General features: G+C 45.7%; 1 protein-coding gene across 1 annotated transcript in view; it reads left to right on the forward strand.

The window, feature by feature from the left end:
* Positions 1 to 20,344, forward strand: part of LOC139765861 (cell adhesion molecule Dscam1-like) — a 170,835-nt gene that overhangs the window by 115,723 nt on the left and 34,768 nt on the right. The window contains exons 5-15 of the mRNA XM_071693720.1: positions 8,707 to 8,868; positions 9,981 to 10,116; positions 11,247 to 11,378; positions 12,053 to 12,163; positions 13,342 to 13,519; positions 13,932 to 14,091; positions 15,171 to 15,337; positions 16,090 to 16,333; positions 17,825 to 17,980; positions 18,662 to 18,824; positions 20,093 to 20,220. Coding sequence (XP_071549821.1) covers positions 8,707 to 8,868; positions 9,981 to 10,116; positions 11,247 to 11,378; positions 12,053 to 12,163; positions 13,342 to 13,519; positions 13,932 to 14,091; positions 15,171 to 15,337; positions 16,090 to 16,333; positions 17,825 to 17,980; positions 18,662 to 18,824; positions 20,093 to 20,220 — 1,737 coding nt within the window. The remainder of the gene's footprint in view (positions 1 to 8,706; positions 8,869 to 9,980; positions 10,117 to 11,246; positions 11,379 to 12,052; positions 12,164 to 13,341; positions 13,520 to 13,931; positions 14,092 to 15,170; positions 15,338 to 16,089; positions 16,334 to 17,824; positions 17,981 to 18,661; positions 18,825 to 20,092; positions 20,221 to 20,344) is intronic.

A 20,344-nucleotide genomic window follows, 5' to 3' on the forward strand; every position in this document is an offset into this window, starting at 1 on the left:
CTGCCACATCCTAGCAGGCATGACGTGCCACATCCTAGCAGGCATGACGCGCCACATCCTAGCAGGCATGACGCGCCACATCCTAGCAGGCATGACGCGCCACGTCATAAAAAGCAGCTTTTCCACATCCTGAAAAAGTCTATATTACTCTTCCATTTCTTCTTTCGTGTGGCCGTAATGAGGACTCTAGTCGTGTATTTAGCCTCATATTAAAAATGTCTATAAAGTCTCGCCGTCTTTTAGAAGGAAACGGGAAGAAAATTATCTCACTTCGCATCTAGGAAAAACAATTATACTTCGAGTCTCATTAGATATATTCAGATGCGATATTAAGCAAGTGTAACATTGGTTATAATGATTTAGAAAGTGTGTCCAGCACCATCTGCTGTCAAGGAAAATGTTTCTCATTAAATGTGAGACATTAAGAATGCTTCCCACTGTCGTCGAATGTTAAAAGGAATTTCTATAATGAAATGGAACATACGAAGGTTGACGTTAAGCCACAACTTTGATCACCAGTGACGCTTGCTGCTGCCTCGTTATAACCATCTTTTGCTACTCAAGACATTTTGAAATATAACTTTGATGTCTAGAGATGAAAGGGTTGAAGCTGGGTGAGGGAGGAGGCTAGGGGTTGAGGCCACACTTAATGGCATATGTCCATATTGCCATTACCATTATTATTATCATTATCATTATTAATCATTATCCAATCAATGACGTCACCACTGCCATGCCTTGCACTACCACCATCACTATGTCTCCAGAAGAACTTTATCACTTTCACCATCACCACCACCATCACTACTGCTTCTACTACTACTACTACAATTACCACTACCACTGTTGCTGCTAACACTACTACAACTACCACAACTGCTACTACCTCATCACAACCACATTTCCTTTCTCGGTCAGTCCTAAGCACATCCCGTGTGACCCTCTTACCTTATCACCACAAGGTTGCAGGGTGAACACGTCCACACACGCGCGATCTACCAAATACTTTAGACATGTTTGGTTTTCATAGATTTTCCATTTGTGAGAAGGTAAGATAAAAGATGATATAGACCTCTGGGACCCCCGATTACCAGAATTAAACCTTTTTCAAAACTTGAACATAGAGTTGAATACTAAATAATCTCATACGATTCCTCAAATATTTGGATCCTCTGGGTTTTCTTTCTTTCTCTTTCTTGTGGAGTGAACTTAAAATGTTTTGGACCTCCATGTTAGAGACAAAATATTCCAGTCCTGTAGGGTATAAGAGCAATTTTTGGGGGGTCCACAAAACAGACATGTGTAAAGAATTAGGCCGGCAGATAGTGTCTTCAGGTCTTTCCTTCCTGGGAAATAAATATACGATAGGCAAATAAGAGGAAGACTTATGAATGTTTTAGGCCTGCATAAAGGTAAATGTTTTAGACCTTCGGGTAATAAGTCTCTCCCTACCTTCTCGTGCCGCTTTATGCTCTGTCCAGAAAAACAGCTGTGTCCATTTAACATATTTTTTGCTCTAGAAGGAAGTCTGTTCTTAATTGTTTCGTCAGTGATTCCGTTCAACCCAGTTAGACTTCGTCCAAGCGAAGCCGACCAAATCCGTCTCTGGCCCACTGAGAACCAACCAAATCAGTCGTGAATATAAGATCCAACTCAAACTAAACCTAGTCAAACCAGTTCAAACTAGTCTACAGGTGACGCATAAAAAGCTAACCCAGCTAAACTTGACTGGTGGTTTCAGCGGTGCAGTGTGGCCGCAGGCGGCGCAGGTGTGTCCACATAAGGGGCAAAAGTTACAGTGTGGCCACAGAAGACACAGGCTTGGTCTGAGGAGACGCAGCGTGCACGAGATGACGTACACCAGGCAACAGAAGTAACGATTTCACAGAACGTTTTGATTTGTATTCACCAAATCATCTTCAGGATCGTGTGGAGAGGTCATTGGAGCAGATGGGAATGATTGCGAGTAACTGAGTGAAGCTGGGTAACATACGTAGGCGGACGTGTATGTAGCGCTATGCCCTCATTGGTTGTAACGCGATGCTGGGGCGTGTAACTGTAATATCCTGTCTTGGCCCGTGATCTGAGTGTTAATTTTTAGTTGTTCCTTGATACTTTGTGCTTCGGTCATGTGTAGACGTATCTTGTTCATGGCGTAGTATCCTTGTAGATGTACCACTCGTCTCTCGTGTACGGGCAAGGTTGTGCTTCTTGGTGACATGTAAGTTGATGGAGCCTTCCTGTAGGTAGGGTGAGTCTTCTGTATTGTGTACAGGTTGTGCTTCCCACGTACGTAGGTCATGTATTGTGTCTTGTGTTGTGTACAGGTGGTTGTTCATGAAGTTGTTTTGTATATGTAATAGATAACTGGCATGACTGTTGTGTTGTGTGGGTAATGTTACTGGAGACGAGGTCTCGTGGTACACGTTCCTCTGTCGTGTACGCTGTTGACACCTGGTTGTAGGTAATATATTGTTCTGTTACTTGTACTTCCTTCCGCTGTGAACTTGTATAAAGAGATGTTATACAGTTTGAGAAAATCAGAAATAATCTGATGAAAAAAGTTTCCTGGTCATCTTAATATATATATATATATATATATATATATATATATATATATATATATATATATATATATATATATATATATATATATATAATTGTAAGCAACCATTACAATAATCTGTCGGGTTGACCAGTCGCTCTGATTAATCAAACAGAATTAATTAAATGCATAACAAAAATCTGCCTAACAGAACTACATATATATTGGATCTTGTTTTAATGCTGGGCAACAGATGTTACATCTGGAACATGACGGGAAGAATTTCTCTAGTGAACCATTTCCGGTCTTTCTTTAATGCGAACATATCTGATTTCTTCCACAAATTTAACGTCTTTAAGACGTGGCTTCAAATTACGTTAATTCCAGCATTACATTATACATGTAATATGCACGTTGAAATGCGTTATCTATTAATATTTCTGAAGGTGTTAACATAATAGATTATATCAACTTATTATAATCTACATTTCGTCGTTGGAAAAACTGAATTATTATGATGATAGATCTTGTACGTGATTAATTGTCATTAAGTCACAAGTTTATGCGAGTAATGGTCTAAACTATGACCATTTATGCGAGTAATGGTCTAAACTATGACCATTTATGCGAGTAATGGTCTAAACTATGACCATTTATGCGAGTAATGGTCTAAACTATGACCATTTATGCGAGTAATGGTCTAAACTATGACCATTTATGCGAGTAATGGTCTAAACTATGACCATTTATGCGAGTAATGGTCTAAACTATGACCATTTCGAAAGTAATCCTGTCCATGATTATTTATTTGGCAGTTACAATCATGTTAATCTAATCCCCGATTACATTGGTGAAGAAGGATTAGTCAGACAAAAACATAAATGGTGTGTGTGTGTGTGTGTGTGTGTGTGTTTGCATATACACATATAAGAACAGACACTAGTTTTATGCTTATATACGGTGTGAACATCTTGTTCAGTTTCCATATTCTTGAATTCAAATGCAATCCTATTGTTCATTAGCTGAGAGTTGGCATCACGAACTATTCTCCTAAGTTAGGTTTGAGACAACGGTGACACCCAAGTCTTGCTCACACACAGAATCCTGAAGGTTATTTCCTGCTAAACATTAAACATGATGAGGCCTCCTTCCACTACGTACCATCCTTATTACCTGACCTTCACTTGGCTTATGATCAAAGCAAATTAGGATTCTGTCTCGGTCTGCTTGTGTGGTGTCCCTTCCCTCGAGACAATTGCATCATCTACAGACAGATTCATATGGGAGACCATACCTTCCAGCAAGTTCACAATGTAGATCACGATGAGTGATGGTCCCAGAACAGACCCCCTACGGCCCTTTACTGATGACCTCAATCCATTTTGAGAAGGCCCACTTGACGGTCGTCCTTTGTTTCATTCTACCAAGATAATCTACTTCCCAGTGAAGGATTCTCCATCATATTCCTGGCCGGTGAGCCAGCGTCTCCCTGCTAACATTGTAATCACACACACACACACACACACACACACACACACACACATACATACACACACCAGCATACAGGCATGAGATAGGGCCCCATGACTGTACCACTCTGTCTCCGAGCTATACATATGGGTAAATGACGGAAAGTAAGACGTGTGTGTATGTGTGTGTGTGTGTGTGTGTGTGTGTGTGTGTGTGTGTGTGTGTGCATAGCAGGAGAATTAAGTGGGCTCAGATCTGGCCTGGTGGAGCTTACTCGAGCCTGGTCTAATTTACATGCAAATTACTCCACATTTTACCTCAGTCTTGCTCTCTCTATCTTGCACACCTTCAGCCAAACGCTACAGTTCAACACCAACCTGTGTATACGCTTGATTTGCACACACACACACACACACACACACACACACACACACACACACACACGTCACAATGGACTGAATCTAACTCGTCTTCATACACAGGAGCTTCGCCTCCAGCCCTGTCCCAGCCCTCCAGGTGGTTCAGTTCACCGAGCTTCCAGCCCTGTCCCACCCCCTACTGTCTCACTAGACCCCAGCCCTCCAGGTGGTTCAGTTCAACGAGCTTCCGGCCTGCCCCACCCCCTACTGTCTCACTAGACCCCAGCCCTCCAGGTGGTTCAGTCCAGGAAGCATCTTGGTATCAATAACAATGTCTGAATGTACATCTACACCGGGAAGGAATACGTCAGCATCCTCGTCAGATCCTCTCGCTGTTGTTTCTACATTTAGTGTAGACTCACATAGTCTTAGTGTACCTGAGCTCAAGAACATCTACATAACTTTCATTCTTGTATTGATTCCTAACATTGCTTAAAATTCCCATGGGGCGCGACGTTTGGTTCACCCTGTATGTATACACATCAGGATTAAGATACATCCACAGGACCCCATTCATGGGGCAGCTGTCAGGCTTCACTAAGTGTAGTAACAGGGAAGTACGTGACACCTCTGGGGCGAGATGGTCCTCGATGACTTGTTTCCCTGTCTTGCCACTGAGGATGATGCAGACCCGTCAGTGGTGACTTCATGCTTGCTGTATCATCATGAATGGACGGAGACGGTACAGTCTCGCCGAGAACCTTTTCACTTCAGAGGAACTGCAGAGGATGTGCTGTAATGGTTTGGACAAATGGAGAGGATGACGAACGATATATGCCAGAAGTGGAGGGAGCAAGAGAAATGGGGTATTAGAAGAGAAGGTTGGAGTGAAGGCTGTTCTGAGTGTTAGAACCCTGAACATGCAGGAGGGAGAGAGACGTGCGCGGGATACAGCGGCTGCAGCAATATGGAAGACGTGCTATCAGAGGACTGAACTTAGGCATTTGAAACGGTCACGGATAACCACAGAAAGGTGTGTGGGGCCAAGTTGGAGAGAGGAAGCTCTAGTTTCGGTGCATTGCACGAGAGCGAGAGAGTGAATGTAGGATCATGAAGTTTGTGTTCATCTGTACCTGGCGGTACCGCGCGAGTGCGATAAACGGAAAACAAGTATTGAACAAATGAAGATGAACATATGTATATAATGTGTCAGACACTTGTTGGGACGGGTTAACTGTTGTATCAGACACTATGTGAAGCGAGGGAGACAAATGGCTGTATCAGCCACGTTAAGTGGGCTGGGAGGGAGCAACATCTCTCTCAAGGGAGCCGTCCCACTGGTGTGGGAGGGGAGCGCCCTTCCCACACCAGTCACTGTCACAATGCTGGTTTATCCGTGCCCGACACTCGTACCCAACCTCCCTCCCTCCCTTCCTTCCAGGCTCCCACCTCTGCCTCCCTCTCCCTGGCCTCCCCCTCCCCCATTTCCTCCTCTTCTCCCTGACCTCTTTCCACTCCCTCTCCCTGCCCCCCATCCTCTTGCTCTTCTCCCTGGCTCCTCCCTCCACCATTATCTCCCTGACCTCCTCCCTCGACACCACGCTAACTTATGGCTTCATTATAGTAATGTTTCCACATAATGAAAAAAGAATTATAATTCGATTTAAATTTTTTTATTCATTTTGAAAATTTGGAGTGTTGTATAATGTAATGATTCTCAGGTCTGCAAAATGTAAATTTTAATGTAAATTGTAACTCTGTGTGTATATATATATATATATATATATATATATATATATATATATATATATATATATATATATATATATATATATATATATATCTTTCATACTATTCGCCATTTCCCGCGTTCGCGAGGTAGCGTTAAGAGCAGAGGACTGGACCTTTGAGGGAGTATCCTCACCTGGCCCCCTTCTCTGTTCCTTCTTTTGGAAAATTAAAAACAAAAAAGAGAGGGGAGGATTTCCAGCCCCCCGCTCCCTTCCCTTTTAGTCGCCTACGACACGCAGGGAAAACGTTGGAAGTATTCTTTCTCCCCTATCCCCAGGGACAATATATATGTATATATATATATATATATATTCTTTCTTTCAAACTATTCGCCATTTCCCGCGTTAGCGAGGTAGCGTTAAGAACAGAGGACTGGGCCTCTGAGGGAATATCCTCACCTGGCCCCCTTCTCTGTTCCTTCTTTTGGAAAATAAAAAAAAACATCAAGAGGGGAGGATTTCCAGCCCCCCCGCTCCCTCCCCTTTTAGTCGCCTTCTACGACAGGCAGGGAATACGTGGGAAGTATTCTTTCTCCCCTATCACCAGGGATATATATATATATATATATATATATATATATATATATATATATATATATATATACGTATATATATATATATATATATATATATATATATATATATATATATATATATATATTGAATACTTAACAGCTGTTTCTAAGTGACTACAATGTGACAGACAGACGATCAGTCGCCCATCACAAAATATCACGGGTGAATCATTAAGAAATCAACGTTGTAATGTGAGTGTGAGAACCGCCCAACTTATCCAAAATAATCTCATATTGACCAACCAGGAGGAAGACTTGCCCACTGAGCCAGGCCAAACCTTCGTCATGGTAGAACAGCAGATATAAGAGAGCTGTAGTTCTCGCACGCGATGAGTCACGTGAAGCATCATGTTCGATGTCTGATGAACCAGTTTTGTTCACAGTCTCAGAACTCCTTAAAAGACATTTTTTTTTTTTTTTTCGTGAGATTACAAACGACAGGAGTTCCTCGCCTCCTGATGCTGGATAACTACCAGGATATCGCCTTACAAACTTTCATTCAGCTGTAATATCCTTCTGTAAGTATCACAACCTCCGTTACTGCTGCTGGGTCTGGCATGGAAGGCCTGGAGGGACAACAGAGTTACAGATACAAATACAGGATTGAGAACGTCATGTACCATACGGGGCGGCCGGGCTGGTGGTGCGGGTGGCGGGCGTCTCCGCCTTACATGATCACCATCAATGGTGTTGTTGTAGACATGAACAAGAAGATATAGCCTTATGGAGCATCGTGGCTGCACTACAGTCTGCGGCAGGGAAAGGTTGGCTCCATTGGAATAAGTATTTCTTCAACGAGATTGTACCCCTATGGTAGTGTCAGAAAAATAAAGTTAAGTATGGAAATGTTATCTTCTGCAGGAAGAAAACAATGAATACTTGTGAACTGTACAATTATCACAAGATATTAGAACTTTTCAATTAGAAATAATCCACAAACAAGTAGAACGAGAGAGCAGAACACTTGAAGTTTTATAAAAGACTGCAATGTACAACATAAATATGATAAGTGGAAGACACAGAATTATCCATAGATGTCAACAACAGAAGGGTCGTGCTTGAAGGGTCATACCTCGGAACTCACAGGGAAGGTGAGCTCCAGTAATGGGAATGGGCGTCCATAGTTACGGCGATAATCACATGATAAACTATGGCATCATAACCTCTGTTGATCAACATTTTGATGTCATTGTGGAATAATCTCATAATAACATGATCCTCACCTTTGATGTAACCCAAAATAGTTTTAGTATTGAATCCTGTAAATGACATTGTTAATTATCACAATGACAGGTTGGACAGTGAAATAATCATAGTTATAAAATCAATGTAAATGATTATAGTCACTATGTTATTATCAAGTTATTTTGATGAGATAATGATAATCACATGAGTTGGTGTCTCCCATGTCACTGGTCTGGTTACCTTGGATGTGGAAGGTAAGCCAAGAATGTTGTTGACCTTAAGATACATCAAAGACATCATCATCATTCATCATCATTATAAGGGACCAAGTATGATTCAGTTTTATAACATGTAAGTCACAGCGAAAGAATATTTCCCTCTATTATTCAAGGATTTATCCAAACATTTGAGCAGTACCAAACATTGTGAGACTTCAGCTTTACATCTGTCAAAGAAAAACATTCAGGCTTGCCTCTTCTTGATGTGTGAAAATATGTGGTGTGGCCAGCAAGCCTCACATCTACCACGTCTTCCTTGTCTATTGGGCCACCGACCTGCTGACGGCCCCCTACACCCTAAGTTGCTCACTGTTGCTCCTTCCCACATGTTCAGTAGTCACCAGTGTACCACTGTCTCACCCCTGGCTTATGTCTCTTCTTCACAGTGATGCGGTAGTCACCACTGCGGCACTGTCTTACCCCTGGCCATCATCTCTTCCCTGCAGTGGTGCGGTAGCCACCACTGAAGCACTGTCTCACCCATGCATCATCTCCCCTCTACAGTGGTTCGCCAGTACTACGAGGTGCAGGTGTATGACGAGTTCGTCATCAGTGGCAACACTGCCGTCATCAAGTGTCACGTACCGTCCTTCGTCAGGGACTACGTCAGCGTCACCTCCTGGGTCCGGGGCAATGGCGAACGCATCGTCTCCGACGTCCTGACAGGTAGGTAGGTGGAGGGACGAAGGTAAGGAAAGAGAAGAGAAAGATGATAGGAATGTCTTCTCTGAAGACGAGAGAGAGAGAGAGAGAGAGAGAGAGAGAGAGAGAGAGAGAGAGAGAGAGAGAGAGAGAGAGAGAGGTGGGATGAGGGGGAATGAGAGCTGATGGAGAAACACAGAGGGAGATAGCAATAGTTGTCAGGTATTGTTACAAAGAGCGTCCCCCAACATACAGTGGGTCACGTGGGTACTTGGTAATATGAAGGTTTTGTTAACACTTGAATGAATGATTCTTAGACGTGATGATGATGATGACTGCTAGAGGACAGTATACTGACAGTATACTGTCATAATACTGTTTAGCCACACATGAAGTCACCATGAAGCTGATATAGTCCACTTAATCTTATGTAGTTTTGATATAAGCTTAAACATTGTGAATGATCGTCAACATTCATCAGACCAACTTATACACCAGAGAGACTGGCTTGGCTCTGATCGGGATGATCCTGGTGGAGTTAAGGACCTTTTATTTTCTTTCCTTAATGAACTTGAACAATAACCTTAGCAGATGACACTAGTTGCTCACCGCCATCACCACTTCGCTAATATGCTCGACCTCTTATTTTTTCTACCTCTGAATCCTCTAACATCGACCAGTTTTTCTTGGAAGTAGCCCCAGGTCCAGTTCATCCTTAAGACAGGAGACCGTTCTAGCTCGTAGCCAAAGTTCTAAAATTCTTGTTAACTCTATCGTCCTTATACACTAAGAATCTCAATTCCTTAAGTCAGATTACCAACACGTCTTTCATGATGCAAGATCACTTGGTGACCTTTTCTACTGTGACGCCCGTTTCCCCTGTCTTACGAATTTTGAAGAATCTTTTTTCCATAACCCTCGACTTCTCTAAAGCCTTGAACTGGATGCTGTTTCCCTTGCTTTCTGTGTGGATAGCAGCAATACGAGGATTAGCCATTCTGGTATTGTTTCCTCAAACAGTGAAGCTGTGGAGTCATCATCCTTCTTGTCTATGTCCTACTTTTACCACTATAATATCGACCACTATGAAAACAGTTAATGCGACTCAGGGCTTCTCCCTCCTCCCCCCATGGCAGGAGGGCGGTACTCGGTGTTCGGGACGGGCGAGCTGCACATCCGACACGTCACCAAGACGGACGAGTTCCAGTCATACCATTGTGAGACCCGACACGTCCTCACTGACGAGACCACCATCTCCGCCGTCGCTGGCAGGTGAGGACGTGTACCACCAGCCAGTAGTTAAGGACGAGGAACAGCAGGTTAATAGGTCAGTACAAGTAACGTAAGTCAAAAACTTCAGCAGGTAGCAGGTCAGCAGGAGGCTGGTAATGAGGAGGTAGGTCAGCAGAGGGACAGTTACCTGGAGGCAGATCAGGATGAGTCGACCAGAAAGGTTGTAATACAGTAGGGATAGACCAGCACTATGGAGGTCAGTATAGGACAGGTCAGCATGGGGGACAGGTCGGGAGAGAACAGGTCAGCATAGGGACAGATCAAGGGGAATAGGTAAGCAGTGATCAGGTTAGTCGGTGACAGGTCAGCAAAGGAAAATGTCAGGAAAGGACAAGTATGCAGGGAAGAGGTTTGTATGAGGCAGATCAACAAGGACAGATCCTCAGATGGAAAGGAAAGAGGAAAGAGATCTGTAGAGGGTAAGGAGAGCAAGGAAGGGGTCGGCAGAGGTGCACGAGAGGTAGATCAGCTGCGACATATCAACAAGAGGAAGAGGGAAGGACGTCATCAAGAGGCAAGTCAACGGGGGATGGTTTGTATAGAGCAGCGGAGGAGGACAGGTCAACAGGGAAGAGTAAAGGGTGTAAAAGATCCACGAACCAAAGCGTTGAGCTACATAGTTCTACAAAGATCATCTGAGCCTTTGGTCCCTCTGAAGTAACTAGTACTACATAATACTAAGGCCTACAAGAAGTAGACATAAGCCTACAAAGTAACAGGGACAGAGGAACGGAACAGAAACATGCTGTGCGTACATCTTCCTCTGTGGGGTTGAGAACATCATGGAGGACAAAGATGAAAGAAAACTTTGTGACAGGTAAGATAAACAATAGTAGGGTAGTCTACGACAATGTCTTCACGACGCAAGACCCTGGCGCAGTCTCGGAAAACATCACCATATTCAGGTCCCACATTTGACAAGTCTCGTGGCTCCTGTCGTGCTGGAGTGTGTGTGGTGTACTGACAACGTCACTCCTGTTGGTGTTACCATTAGTTACCTACCACGTGTTCTCACTGCTACATTCTTGTCAGTAAGAGCTTGTGGTGTCGTGTGTGTCAGTCTGAGATGCTGGTTCTTGTCTACATAACCTGCCTGGTGTCACCTGCAGGTTGATGGTGAACGAACCCAGGTCTTCGGTGCCCCCAAGAATCACTGACTCTCGCTCCTCCGTCATGGCCTCCGTCAGGCACACGGTCGAGCTTCCCTGCGCCGCCCAGGGCTTCCCCATCCCACACTACCAGTTAGTTTACAGTTCTCTTCGTCACCAATCACTACATGTCTTGACAAACACATCAAGCAGTAGTTATTGAATAGTGTACCCTTCTTAACAGTCACTGCATGATTATATTAACCATCCAAAGATACCAGTCAGTGTCCCTTCCGCCATTCATACAGTCACCAGCGGATGAACACACCCATGATAAGTAGACACTTACAAGTCACTGCGCTCTTGCCCACAGTCACACAATCTCTGTTTACTCAGTTAGCACCAGTGAAATGCTACTTACTGCTCTGAACATTTCATTTCCACCATTTTGATACAGTGTTTTTCCTCTGCTTTGTACTAGCTGATTCAGTCTTAGCTTCAAATCAGTGTCACGTCCTATAGCACTGTATGTCACTTTAATTTCATTTTTGACATCTGACCTAAGCTAAATATCGCCTCTAAAACTTCTTTGTTTAACGAATAAACGCCAAGTTTTTCAGCTTGTTCAGTCTGGTAGACTTGTATTTTAAGGGAATCGCTTCACTTTTTGTCACAATTCTTACATGTGAAGAACATTCAATAAATCTGATATCATTTTAGAGATCAGTGGAAGTCTCTTGCAATAAAGGCAATGTTTCACGCGTCTCTGCCTGACTGGACTTAAGCCAACGTGACGGAAACATGAGAACGTGTATGTGACCCGCCAGGTGGCGTCGTATCTCCGGAAAGGAGGAGGTGACGGTGGTCCAGGACGGTCGCATACAGCAGGTCGGAGGGTCGCTCCTCATACGACAGGTCGCTGCCTCGGACGCCGGCAGGTAGGAGCATATGGCAGGTATTTCTCATACACATTCTTCAATGCAAACACCTGATCCACACATCCTCTACCATTTCTGATACCGCACTGCTCCTCCCTAATCTGATGCTTTGTACATGCCTTCACGCTCTCAATCAATATTCTCTCATATAATTTCTCAGGAATACTCAACAAACTTACGTCTCTGTAGTTTCAACACTCACCTTTATCTCCTTGTCTTTATACGATGTTACTATGCATGCATTGTGCCAATCCTCAGGCACCTCACCATGATCCATACGTACACTGAATATCCTAAGAAGACAAGTCACCCCTCGCTTTCACCACTCACTTCTCACCAACATTGTTTCCTCTTTTCCTAAAACCTTCATAGATCTTCACCTTCGTATTCACTTCACCCATCACTAACACCTGGTCTCTTACATCAAAACTGGTGACACACTCACTCAGCTGCTCCCAAAACACTTGCTTCTCATGATCTTTCTTCTCGTGGCTAGGTGCATAAGCGCTAATAATCACTCATCCCTCGTCACCCATTTTCATTTACAGTTATATCAGTTTAGAATTCACTTCCTTCCACCCTTTCACACACTCTCAACTCCTGCTACAGGAGTAGTGATACTCTTTCCTTAGCTCTTGTCCCCTCACTTATCCCTGACTTTACCCTGAAGACATTTCCGAACTTTTCTTTTCTTTTACCCTTGAGCTTTTGTTTCACTCAGAGCCAAAATATCAAGGTTTCTTTCCTCAAACATTATACCTATCTCTACTCTTGTCTCATTTTGGTTATATCCAAACACATTTATGCACCCTAGCCTGAGCCTTCGAGGAGGATGAGCACTTCCTGCTTGGCTCCTTCTGTTCCATCTTATAGAAACTGGACTGCAAGAAGGATTGGGTTGTCTGCTCCGGCTCTCGCCTGCCTTAGTCGCCTTCAAAAAACACAAGGAATGCAGTGGTAGAATCTATTATGGTTTGTTTATATATAAGAATAACTCAGGAGACGACTTCCTTGTATAGGTTCTCTGTGGAAGTTGTCTTGTGTTACAATAGTGCCATGTATGCCGACGTATATTCTCTCTCTCTCTCTCTCTCTCTCTCTCTCTCTCTCTCTCTCTCTCTCTCTCTCTCTCTCTCTCTCTCTCTCTCTCCTCACTCCCAGCGTCTGTGTTGCCTCAGATACGTGTGTGTGGTGTCGAGCAGTGTGGGTTCAGAACGGACCCATACCACGCTGGAGGTATGGGCGCCCCTCACCGCCCACATCAGCCCCCAGGTACAGACGGTGGACGTAGGGGGCGTGGCCACCTTCAACTGCTCTGCCGAGGGCTTCCCTCAGGAAACCATCACCTGGCTCAAGGTACTCCACAACCCAACACTACAATACCTGGACTCACCTGACATGACCACCATTTTCCCTCCTGTGCCGAGATCCATCATAGCACCACACTACTCGCTCATGTACACATTACACCGCTGGGTGTTCGAGCATCCAGCCCTGTAGCAGTAGCTTAGCAAACATGAGATCAAATGTTTTGATTCGGTACAACTTAGTCAAAAGTGTAGAGGGTCCTGGAAGTGTTGAGCACTTGTAGAAGGTTATGATTACTGCTTTTGGAAAAATAAGAAAATTTATGCTCACTGAGACGTAATGTTCGGTGTTTGGAAAGGTACTGATTTCATGCGTTTGTATTATCTACAGAAGCTGGTGAAGGATTATATCTTGATGGTTCTGAAACTTGGATAGATAAGTGTACGTGCGTCTTCTGCAGGATGGAGAGGCCCTGGACGTGGAAGGCGGCAGCCTGCGTCTGGTGGGTGAGAGGAGCGTGCTGGTGCAGGGGGTCCGTCGTGAAGACCGTGGTATGTACCAGTGTCTGGTGTCCAACCTGCAAGGCTCAGCTCAGGGATCTGCCCAGCTTAAGCTTGGAGGTAGGTAGCCCGCTGGCCTGGTCCTCACTAACACGACCTAGCCCTACCCAGCAGAGGACCTGGTAACTCCTGACCTGGTAACTCCTCCCGAGACATAGATACCTGACCATCTTGGTCATATTATAAGCAGTCGTGGGTAATGTTAGGTCAGATCTTCTGTATGATATGATGTTTATTATATGGTTATCAGAATTAGATCTAATGTCCAGCGATAAGCCAAGAAGTACTTCAAGTAAGGGAATTATCTAAAAGATAGATAGATTATTATTTGATCCTGGAGGATATATGTTAGAGAAATGGACTGACTCACTCCCAGAGTACTGAGTCAATGTTTGGACTGAGTTATGTTGGTCTTGGTGTCGACTCTCAAAAGAAGATAAGAGTAAGACAAGGAATTGAGAGAGAGAGAGAGAGAGAGAGAGAGAGAGAGAGAGAGAGAGAGAGAGAGAGAGAGAGAGAGAGAGAGAGAGAGAGAGCCAGCCAGCCAGCCAGCCAGCCAGGGTTTTCTTGCCCTGTATCAACAGGTGAAATTACCCACAATTCCTTGACGCCTGGATCAAAGCCCTTGCAGTATTGGATGGTGGGGACCATTACATGCCTGACTGGCTTGACCCGAGCTGTTGTTGGTCACGTGATCTGTGTACACCAGCTGCAAGAAACTGTGGGGGGAGGACGGGAGGGGGGACCCTGTAGCCAGGGAGGAGGGTGTTAGACACAGATCAGCCTTGCAAGACGAGCAGTAAATGATGTCTACCCGTCCCAGCTGCCAGATGATTCACTTCGCATGACCACAGAAAAAGAAAAATGGGAAAGATATGACCATCCTGTGTAAAGTTCATCCTCTGGTCATCCTCTGATAAGGTCATATGAGGCAAAGGGAGAGAGAAGGAACAAAGATACAGCAACCTGGGCTAGAGGTGAGGTACGAGGCAAACACGGTAGTGCTGGTTCACTCAGTCACCTTCACTAAGCTCCCCTCAACCCACCTACCGACACCTAGGTGGTATTGGTTTCTAGGTCTTTGGTAACCTACCACCAGCTGCGGTGGGTAAAGATACAACATCTGCTGTTTATTTCAGACGCTGCGCCACAGCTGATGGGAACGAGCGGCCCTCGTGTGGTGTCCCCTGGTGCACGGGTGACCCTGGCCTGTATGGTGCAGGGGTCACCGCCTCCTGCCCTCTCCTGGACCATGCGAGGTCTCGTCGTCACAAACACTGACCCCAGGATCAAGGTCGACCAGAAGGTACTGCTCGAGGGGTGGTGGTGGTAAGAACTAGTAGAGGCTGGCTGTGGTGGTGGGTAGTGGATAAAGGCTGCTTGGTGTATGGTTGTGGCTGTTGGCAGCCAGTGGATGCTGCTTGGTGTATGGTTGTGGCTGTTGGCAGCCAGTGGATGCTGCTTGGTTTATGTTTGTGGCTGTTGGCAGCCATTGGAGGCTGCCTGGTGTATGGTTGTGGCTGTTGGCAGCCAGCGGAGGCTGCCTGGTGTATGGTTGTGGCTGTTGGCAGCCAGTATAGGCTGCCTGGTGTATGTTTGTGGCCGTTGGCAGCCATTGGAGGCTGCTTGGTTTATGTTTGTGGCTGTTGGCAGCCATTGGAGGCTGCCTGGTGTATGGTTGTGGCTGTTGGCAGCCAGTGGAGGCTGTCTAGTGTATGCTTGTGGCTGTTGGCAGCCAGTGGATGCTGCTTGGTTTATGTTTGTGGCTGTTGGCAGCCATTGGAGGCTGCCTGGTGTATGTTTGTGGTTGTTGGCAGCCATTGAAGGCTGCCTGGTGTATGTTTGTGGCCGTTGGCAGCCATTGGAGGCTGCCTGGTGCATGTTTGTGGCTGTTGGCAGCCATTGGAGGCTGCCTGGTGTATGTTTGTGGCCGTTGGCAGCCATTGGAGGCTGCTTGGTGTATGTTTGTGGCAGTCGGGAGTGAGGCGAGACTTGCTGATCAACTGGGGTCCTAGGGCGCCCAGGACCCCAGGCCTGACCTGTGGTGTCCCTCGCCAGGTGTCTGGGGACCAGGTGGTCAGTCGACTGAACATCAGCAGCGTTCGAGTGGAAGATGGTGGTCAGTGGAAGTGCCTGGCGGAGAACCGGGCTGGCAAGGTGGAACACACGGGCCGGCTCAACGTGCGAGGACCTCCGACCATCCTGCCCATGGGTCCCCTCAGTGTGGTGGCGGGCAGAACGGCCACCTTCACCTGCATCGTGGCTGGTTTCCCCATCGACTCCATATACTGGAAGAAGAGTGGTACGTCTCTCCCACTACCCTCCCACCTACTTAGTGTCCAGCCCATTGTATCTACCCCCTCCTGGCCGGACAGTGTCTTCCCTCCATAATGTCTTCCCCTATAGTTATTACCCTCCATAGTATCTACCCCCAGTCGTATCTACCCTCCATAGTATCTACTCCCTATCGTATCTACCCTCCATAGTATCTACCCCCTATAGTATCTACCTTAGGTAATGATTAAGCCCACAGTGTCCAGCCAGGGAGTGTGTACGTTCTTAGTTTATACACAGTGTCGACCCACACCATGTATCCTTCCAATCACTCATCATTTACTCATTTTCTCTAAACAATTATGTCTGGTGGTAGTTTAACACAGGATTATATATATATATATATATATATATATATATATATATATATATATATATATATATATATATATATATATATACATACATACTATTCGCCAACTCCCGCATTAGCGAGGTAGGGTTAAGAACAGAGGACTGAGCCTTTGAGGGAAATCCTCACTGGGCCCTCTTCTCTGTTCCTTCTTTTGGAAAATTAAAAACGAGAGGGGAGGATTTTCAGCCCCCCGCTCCCTCCCCTTTTAGTCGCCTTCTACGACACGCAGGGAATACACAGTGCTATGATACACACAGTGCTATGATACACTCAGTGCTATGATACACACAGTGCTATGATACATACAGTGCTATGATACACACAGTCCTATGATACACACAGTCCTATGATACACACAGTGCTATGATACACACAGTGTTGTAATACACACAGTGCTATGATACACACAGTGCTATGATACACTCAGTGTTGTAATACACACAGTGCTATGATACACACAGTCCTATGATACACACAGTGCTATGATACACACAGTCCTATGATACACACAGTCCTATGATACACACAGTGCTATGATACACACAGTGTTGTAATACACACAGTCCTATGATACACACAGTGCTATGATACACTCAGTGTTGTAATACACACAGTGCTATGATACACACAGTCCTATGATACACACAGTCCTATGATACACACAGTGCTATGATACACACAGTGTTGTAATACACACAGTCCTATGATACACACAGTGCTATGATACACACAGTCCTATGATACACACAGTGCTATGATACACTCAGTGTTGTAATACACACAGTGCTATGATACACACAGTCCTATGATACACACAGTCCTATGATACACACAGTGCTCTGATACACACAGTGTTGTAATACACACAGTCCTATGATACACACATGCTATGATACACACAGTGTTGTGATACACACATGCTATGATGTAAGGTGTAATGTGCTCATTGGTAATCCGCCCGTCTTCCTTACTTCCTAACCCTGCCACGCTTCCCTACTACCTTACCCTGCCGGCCCACCCCACTTTACCTTGCCCTGCCGGCCCACCCCACTTTACCTTGCCCTGCCGGCCCGCCCCACCGTACCTTGCCCTGCCGGCCAGCAGGAGTGGTACTGCCGGTCTCGGAGCGTCAGGAGCTGCTGGCCAACGGGACGCTGATGGTGCGGGAGGTCTCGCGGGAGGCGGACGGTGGACGCTACACCTGCGTCGCTACGGCCGGCCAGGACGTCGCCAGGGCCGACCTCCAGGTCAACGTCATGGGTCAGTACCTGGGACGGGGTGGGACATACACCAGGGCGGGACATACACCAGGGGCGGGACATACACCAGGGTGGGACATACACCAGGGGTGGGACATACACCAGGGTGGGACATACACCAGGGGTGGGACATTCTGGCGAGGGGATCACTGTTATCACTGTGTATTTGGTATGGTTCTTTGATATTCACTGGAGGATTGTATATTATCAACAACACCACTAGGTTCTCCCGGAGGATTGTATATTATCAGCAACACCACTAGGTTCTCCCGGAGGATTGTATATTATCAACAACACCACGAGGTCCTCCCGGAGGATTGTATATTATCAACAACACCACGAGGTCCTCCTTTCTGTTTTAATTGCTCATCTTCCAATGTTTCGTGAAACTAAAAGTTGTCTCTTATCAAACAAGGCAAAAATCTTTCTTTGTCTTCCCTTCCCCTCCTTGCTACCATCTGCAACCCACTCCAGACTGAACGGATCACATCTTATCTTTTTACAAAGTTTTGGCTCCAACAACACCAACATTATCAAAGGCATTTTTCCCTTATACGATCCTTGAATTCCAGTTCTGTACTACTTACTGTTAGTTCGTGTGTGTGTGTGTGTGTGTGTGTGTGTGTGTGTGTGTAGGTCACTGTATTTACTAGCGTGTCTTCACCCGGCGCATCGCCCACAGTGCCACCTGTCATAGACAAGCGGATGATCTCGCTGGGGTCGGGGTTCCCAGCCAGGTCCCGCGCGCGTATCATGTGTGTCGTGGAACGTGGTGACCTCCCACTGTCCTTCACCTGGACCCATGATGGCCGCCCTATAACCCCAGGACCCGCCATCTCCGTCAGGTAGGTCCTACGTGTCCCTCACGCTCCGTCAGGTAGGTCTTACGTATTCTCCAAAGTATCCTAGATGAACCACTTTGGATGTTGTGCCGTAAAGCTGAGGAAATTATCCAGGTGTGACGCAAAATGAAAAAAAAAGTTGAAAATCTCTGATGTGGAAAGCCAAACATGTCGTCAGGTAGGTCTTCTCCCCATCCACCACTGTTCCCAGGAATTAACCAAACCTTCAGGTAACCTTGACCCACCAACCCCCTTCCCAGGACCAGCCATCACCAAGTGCTTCCCTCATGTGCCCTGATCACCTCTCTTCTCCAAACGTCCACCGTCTGCATGTACTGAGTAATGAACATATAGAAAGAAAATCATGAACCTGCAAGCACGCACCAGGAAACTGGATGGAGGATACAGCACGAGAGAACCATACCAGCCAGCTCTTCCTGGAAATCCTCTGAGGTAAATTAAAGTCATCTAAAAACAGAAGAGAAAGTTGCAAATTTGTACTATGTGTGTGTTTTCCATGAATCATTGTTTCCATCATCATCCATGCACTTGTTCCTGGGTCAACACAACTGCTGGTAATGTTTTCAGGAAGAATTGTAAAAGCTGTTTATTCTTACTCGCTGAACAAAGCAACTACATTAACCTAACATTTGAAGAACGAAACAAAAGACAAACTTTTGAAATGTTGAGCAATGGGTCTCTCTCTCTCTCTCTCTCTCTCTCTCTCTCTCTCTCTCTCTCTCTCTCTCTCTCTCTCTCTCTCTCTCTCTCTCTCTCTCTCTCTCTCTCCAGCACTATGGGCAGCCTTACTGATTTCATATCCACTTTTTTTTTCTCTGAAAATGAAGTAAATTATAACCGTTTGGTTCCAGTGCAGGATTATGGCAATCGAGATGGAGAATATATCAGCGTTCCAAGGAGTAAGTTCGCACATATTGTATTACGTCTGTTACGTTGATCTGTTATACGTTGACGAAGGCTGAGTCTGGCATTGATGACCTTATCTTTACTTGTCTCGCTCCCTCTTGACCCTCGACACTGTATTGCGTTACTGAGGATAGTTAGTATAGCGAGTCTCTCACAGCAGTGAGTCAGTGACTCGGCATACTAAGTCATTACGCTCACTCGCAGCAGAGAGTCACTGTGGGTCCTGACTCGTATAGTGCATTTAGTCAGTTTAGAGTCATACAGTAGAGCTGGTCAGTGTCAGTGTACGGACTTGTGTCAGTGTCAGCAGCGGCAGTAACAGTATACGTGTCTGTGTCGGACAGATCCCTGGACGAGTTCACCAGCGTGTTGCTCTTCCCATCCCTGCGGGAGGAGGACGCCGGCAAGTACACCTGTACTGCCACCAACACCGTCGCATCTGACGCCCAAACCGTCAACCTCGTCGTGAAAGGTCAGCCACGCCCGCCTCTCTCACACCCCTCACCTAGGCTGCTGGCCAGCCCTCATCCCTCACCCTGGCCTCACCTCTTGTACCTTAACTAGGCTGCTGCTCAGCCCTCACTTGCTATCATGCA

Source organism: Panulirus ornatus, chromosome 56, assembly GCF_036320965.1.
Source record: "Panulirus ornatus isolate Po-2019 chromosome 56, ASM3632096v1, whole genome shotgun sequence".
Classification (NCBI taxonomy): Eukaryota; Metazoa; Arthropoda; class Malacostraca; order Decapoda; family Palinuridae; genus Panulirus; species Panulirus ornatus.